Source organism: Colobus angolensis, unplaced genomic scaffold (assembly GCF_000951035.1).
Source record: "Colobus angolensis palliatus isolate OR3802 unplaced genomic scaffold, Cang.pa_1.0 Scaffold31, whole genome shotgun sequence".
In the NCBI taxonomy this organism is placed as follows: Eukaryota; Metazoa; Chordata; class Mammalia; order Primates; family Cercopithecidae; genus Colobus; species Colobus angolensis.
In genome coordinates, this window is record NW_012116377.1 from 496,659 (window position 1) to 502,941 (window position 6,283).

At 39.2% G+C, this 6,283-nt stretch overlaps 1 protein-coding gene across 1 annotated transcript in view; it reads left to right on the top strand.

Moving 5' to 3' along the window:
- Nucleotides 1-6,054, top strand: part of ZFP82 (ZFP82 zinc finger protein) — a 15,801-nt gene extending 9,747 nt beyond the window's left edge. Inside the window, exon 4 of the mRNA XM_011950620.1 lies at nucleotides 3,914-6,054. Coding sequence (XP_011806010.1) covers nucleotides 3,914-5,283 — 1,370 coding nt within the window. The 3' untranslated portion in view covers nucleotides 5,284-6,054. The remainder of the gene's footprint in view (nucleotides 1-3,913) is intronic.
- The last annotated feature ends 229 nt before the right edge of the window (nucleotides 6,055-6,283 follow it).

A 6,283-nucleotide genomic window follows, 5' to 3' on the forward strand; every position in this document is an offset into this window, starting at 1 on the left:
GGCCAGGCAGGTCTCGAACTCCTGACCTCACGATCCACCCACCTTGGCCTCCCAAAGTGTTGGGATTACAGGTGTGAGCCACTGCGCCCGGCCTAAAACATTCTTGTAATAAACACCCCTTGGGTTTTTCAGTGTGCTGTTTTATTAGATATTTAGAATTTTTTCCTCAGCGTTCAGAAAATCGGTGTGTAGTTTTCTTTTTGTGAGTGATCTTTATGTCAGTATCACTTTATGAAAAGAGTTTGGAAGTCCTGATTCTTCTTAGTTGAAAAAGAATTTTGATAGCCTGTCTTTAAGCTTAAGTAAGTTTTGTAAAGCTTTATTTTTGGGAAAAGGGATAGTAAGTCTGACCACATTCTCTATTTGCTCTATGGGAATTGATCTATATAAACATTCTATTAATATCTCTCTCTTCTATGGTCAGTTTTGATAAATTATATTTTTCTAAACAATTACACATTTTAGTCTGGGCACGGTGGCTCATGCCTGTAATCCCAGCACTTTGGGAGGCTGAGGTGGGTAGATCATGAAGTCAGGAGTTCAAGACCAGCCTGGCTAAGATGGTGAAACCCCGTCTCTACTAAAAATACAAAAATTAGCCGGGTGCGGTGGCATGCGGTTGTAATTGCAGCTACTTGGGAGGCTGAGGCAGGAGAATTGCTTGAAGGCAGTGGAGCGGGGTGGGGGTCGGCAGGCAGAGGTGGAGGTTGCAGTGAACAGAGATCACGCCACTGAACTCTAGCCTGGGTGACAGACTGAGACTCCGTTCAAAAACCAAAAACCAAAAAAAAAACCCAACAAATTATCCATTTTAGCTATGTTTTCAAATTTATTAGCATAGTCATCTGTCCTCTGTATTCATGATCATTTTCACTTTGTTCTTATTTCTATGTCTGTACTTTCTTGCTGTTTTCAATATCTTAACCATGGTTTATATTTTGTTGATTAAAAAACTGGTTTATGAGGCCAGGCGCTGTGGCTCACGCCTGTAATCCCTGCACTTTGGGAGGCCAAGGTGGGTGGATTACCTGAGGTCTGGAGTTTTTGACCAGCCTGGCCAACATGATGAAACCTGTCTCTACTAATAATACAAAAAATTAGCTGGGCGTGGCGGCATGTGCCTGTAATCCCAGCTACTCGGAAGACTGAGGCCGGAGAATCGCTTGAACCGGGAGGTGGAGGTTGCGGCGATCCAAGATCACGCCACTGCACCCCAGTCTGGGCAACAAGAGCAAAACTCCATCTCAAAAAAAAAAAAAATTGTTTATGCTTTATTACTTCTATTTCTGTATTCTGATTCTGCTTTTATGTTGGTTAATATTTTTCTTCTGCTTTGCTTCCGCTTAATTTTATTTTCTTTTTTTGAGTGAGACTTTTAATGATATTTTTCACTTTTGCTGTGTTTTAGTTTTTAAATTTTCTTATAAGCACTATGGTTATATTTTATAGATACTTATATGGAAGTTTTCAAAATGTAGACTTTATTATTATTATTATTATTTTTAAAGAAACAAGAGTCTTGCTCTGTCACCCAACCTAGAGTGCAGTGGCATAGACAGAGCTCACTGCAGCCTTGACCTCCGGGGCTCAAGCACTTCTCCTACCTTAGTCTCCCAAGTAGCTGGGACTATAGCACACCACCATGCCCAACTAATTTTTTAATTTATTTTTTTTAGAGATGAGGTCTTGCCATGTTGCCCTGACTGGTCTCAAACTCCTGGGCTGAAGAAATCCTCCTGCCTTAGCCTCCTAAAGTACTGAGATTACAGGTGTGAGCCACTGCACCCGGCCTCCCATTATTTTCAAAAAAACAAAAATACAGCCAGGTGCCCTGGCTCATGCCTGTAATCCCAGCACTTTGGGAGGCGGAGGCGGGAGGATCACCTGAGGTCAGGAGTTTGAGACCAGCCTGGTCAACATGGTGAAACCCTGTCTCTACTAAAATACAAAGAAAAAAAAAAAAAAAGCCAGGTGTGGTGGTACATACACTCCTGTAATCCCAGCTACTCGGGAGGCTGAGGCAGGAGAATCACTTGAACCCAGGAGGTAGAGGCTGCAGTGAGCCGAGGTCACACCACTGCATTCCAGCCTGGGTGACAGGGTGAGGGTCCATCTCAAAAAACAAACAAACAAAAACAAAAATACTGTTTTAGATCTTATTTTCCTATGGACCTAAGAGTTATTTAATATAGACTTTTGCATTTTCAGGTAGATTTTACTTTTAATTTTTTAAATTTTGTTATTAATTTCTAGTTTTACTAGAAAATGTCTATATGATTTCAACCTTTTTTTTTTTTTTTTTTTTTTTTTGCTAACTCCTAGTTGTGTGTCTAGATTTCAACTTTTTAACAGAGACCACATTGTCATAATTGAAAACCTCATCCTGTTTCTTTCTCATACACAACTCATTCAGCACGTAGATTTTCCTCTGGCTGTTCCTGTTGCTGGCTTGCTATCTTCTGGCCTACATCTAATGTGACGTTTCTTAGCAAGTCCTTCACATTCAGATGACTGCAGCATTTGAACATGCACATTACTTTTGTCCACATTACTGAGTTACAAGCATATCCTATCTTTTTGTGCCATGAATTTCAAAAGAACTTCAATAAGATACAGATGTGTTTTCCTGTCTAAAAAATCACTGATACACATTTCCTAAAAATACAGGAATGGCCTTGACTGTGAGGGAATGGAAAGGAGAAAACTTGAGCAATGGGAGGAAAGAACAAAATCAGTTGAACATTTATCAAATGAATGAGTAATAGAGTAAGTTGAAGGGGAGATTGAGTAGGTAGAACTCCTCAATACCTTTGCTATGGTGTAGAAACAAAGAAAAAGTTACCCATAGCTATGTGAAGGAGCAAATGGGCAGTGCACTGCATACGTAAGGGCATAAGCGGTGGCGGATGCATAGGAATATATAGCCACCTATTTCCATTCTTGTATTTAGCTGGGCTACCTTGGATGAATAAAGAGAATATTTAATCATTGTAGTAAGGCATGAGAGACTAGAGGCAGAGAGATACATTTAGAACAAGTATATAGCTATGGGAATTAAATGAGTAAAACCTATTATATGCTTATCATTTATTACTTAATGTAGAGTTAACTAGGGATTGTTTCTGTCCTTGAGGAGGTTTATAGGTAAGAATAAACAGTATGACAATTGGAGAAGTTAATAAATATATAAATTTTAAATTGAGAGCTATTATAAAGGCAAGGAATAGAGAATAGCAACATGGATCTAGGTACTATCGATAGGGTCAACCTTAAAGGAAATGACTTTTAATCTAAGATCTCAGGATGAAAGGAGCTAGCCATGCAAAGAGCCCAGTCAGGAGATTTGTGGGAGATAGAACAGACTGTGAAGAGTCCTAAGAGATGGAAGTAAGTTAGGACATGTGAGGTCTGCAAGGAGACCTCTCCAGGGAGCAGTAAAGGGGATACTGGTTTGAGATCACACGATGTAGGTAAGCCTTCTTAACCACAGTGAGCTTGACTGGATTCTAAGAATGACGAAAGATGAAAAAAATGTAAGTATAGATTCTCAACCTCTCATCTTCATCAGAATTATCGTGTAGAGAATATTAAATATCCTTCCAGGACTGCAGAGTCTGATCCAGGTGGTTTGGGTGGTGTCTAAACCTCAGTGTTAGTAACCAGCTACTGATCCACACCTCAATATAAGAACCACTGACTTAAAATGTTTACTTAATCACCAGTCTTGCTATATTGTATGAACTCTCATTTTTCCTGATGTTCCCTTTAGCTTTTTTTTTTCCTTTCCAAATTGTATAACCAGTTTTAGAGTTTGGTTGAGGATTACTTTTGTTGTCTTTTATTTCTACATTAGAAATGTTGCTTCTTTTAGTAAAAGAAAACAGCATGTGTTTGCTTTCTTGTTTCATTTTAGATTTGGAGACCAAGTATGAAACCAAGAAGTTATCTTTAGAAAATGACATTTATGAAATAAATTTATCCCCGTGGAAGATAATGGAAAGAATTAAAAACCATGGCCTTAAGGGTCTTATTTTAAAACATGATTGGGAATCCACAGGAAAAATGGAAGGACAGGAGAGACCTCAAGAAGGATACTTCAGTAGCGTGAAAATGCCATCTGAAAAGGTGTCCTCTTACCAGAAACGCACATCTGTTACTTCACATCAGAGACTTCATTTTGTCGATAAACCCTATGAATGTAAGGAATGTGGGAAGGCATTCAGAGTGCGCCAACAGCTTACTTTTCATCACAGAATTCATACTGGTGAAAAACCCTATGAATGTAAGGAGTGTGGGATGGCCTTCAGACAGACCGCACACCTTACTCGACATCAGAGACTTCATTCTGGTGAAAAACTCTATGAATGTAAGGAATGTGGGGAAGCTTTCATATGTGGTGCAGATCTTAGAGTACATCAGAAAATGCATATTGGTGAGAAGCCCTATGAATGTAAAGAATGTGGGAAGGCTTTTAGGGTACGAGGACAACTTACTCTGCATCAGAGGATTCATACTGGTGAGAAACCCTATGTGTGTAAAGAGTGTGGAAAGGCCTTTAGACAGTACGCACACCTGACTCGGCATCAGAAGCTTAATAGTACTGACAGGCTCTATGAGTGCAAAGAATGTGGGAAGGCCTTTTTGTGTGGCTCTGGTCTTAGAGTACATCACAAACTTCATACTGGTGAGAAACCCTATGAATGTAAGGAATGTGGAAAGGCCTTTAGAGTGCGGCAACAACTAACACTGCATCAGAGAATTCACACTGGTGAGAAGCCCTATGAATGTAAGGAATGTGGGAAGACCTTCAGCCGTGGTTATCATCTTATTCTCCATCACAGAATTCATACTGGTGAAAAACCTTATGAATGTAAGGAATGCTGGAAAGCCTTTAGTCGCTACTCACAACTTATTTCACATCAGAGTATTCATATTGGTGTTAAGCCCTATGACTGTAAGGAATGCGGGAAGGCCTTTAGACTACTTTCACAACTCACACAGCATCAGAGTATTCATATTGGTGAGAAACCCTATAAATGTAAGGAATGTGGTAAGGCCTTTAGATTGCGCCAAAAACTTACTCTACATCAGAGCATTCATACTGGTGAAAAGCCCTTTGAGTGTAAGGAATGTAGGAAGGCCTTTAGGCTTAATTCATCCCTTATTCAACATCTGAGAATTCATTCTGGTGAGAAACCCTATGAATGCAAAGAATGTAAGAAGGCCTTTAGGCAACATTCACACCTTACTCATCATCTGAAAATTCATAATGTAAAAATCTAAGAAAGTCTTTTCAACTTCTGTGTAATAGAACATTCTATGAATGTAGCAATTAATCTTTTTTGCTCCATACATGCAACTGACTTGGCATTAGAGATTTTATACCATTAAAAGAGTGTGATAATGTATTGTATTCCATCATCACTCAAACCTGAAACTTCAGCACATTTGTTCTAAAAACTAATCCTGTTATAAGAATGAGAAAGATACTTATCGTCATCCCTATCCCATCACTTTGTGTCATACTGGACAAGACGCTTAACTGCTCTGTGCTTTAATTTTTTTATTTATGAAATGGTCATATAAGAGTGCAGCAATTTGACACTCTTTCAATCAAGAGGTGGGATTTACATCCCTCTGTTGTATATAGGCAGACTCTGTGACTACTTCGCCCTGTAGAATATGGTAGATGTATTGCTCTGCTGGTTTCTTGACTCAGACTTTACTGGTAGAGTTACTTCATCTCATGAAATGAGAGAACTGTCATGTTACAGAGTCTGGCTACTTTGCTGAAGAGACCACATGAAGAGGCCCTGAAACTACGTAGAGAGGGAGAGGCACCTGCTGAACCCTGTCTTCTTGACATCTGCCAAGATACCAGACATGAGTGAAATTTTGGATCCACCAGACCAGCCACCAGCTAAATGCCACTGAGTGACTTGGTAACATCAACTGATGCCACGTAGAATGGAAGAATTGACCAGCTGAGCCCCTACCCAAATTTCTGACCCACAAAAACATGAGAGATAATAAAATGGTTGTCATTTTAAGCCAGTAAACTTTCTTTTATTATCATATTTAATATTTCTTTTTAGATAAATCATACTAAAGGCTATGGGCATAATGAATATAGAAATGCCTTCCACCAACATTTATCCTTCATTGAACTTGAGATATCTTATTCTCATTAAAATATTGAAAGTAAGGAATTCCTTTCCAATTTGTCAATTAAAAAAACAGATATCCTAGACCAGGTGAGGTGGCCCATGCCTGTAAATCCAGC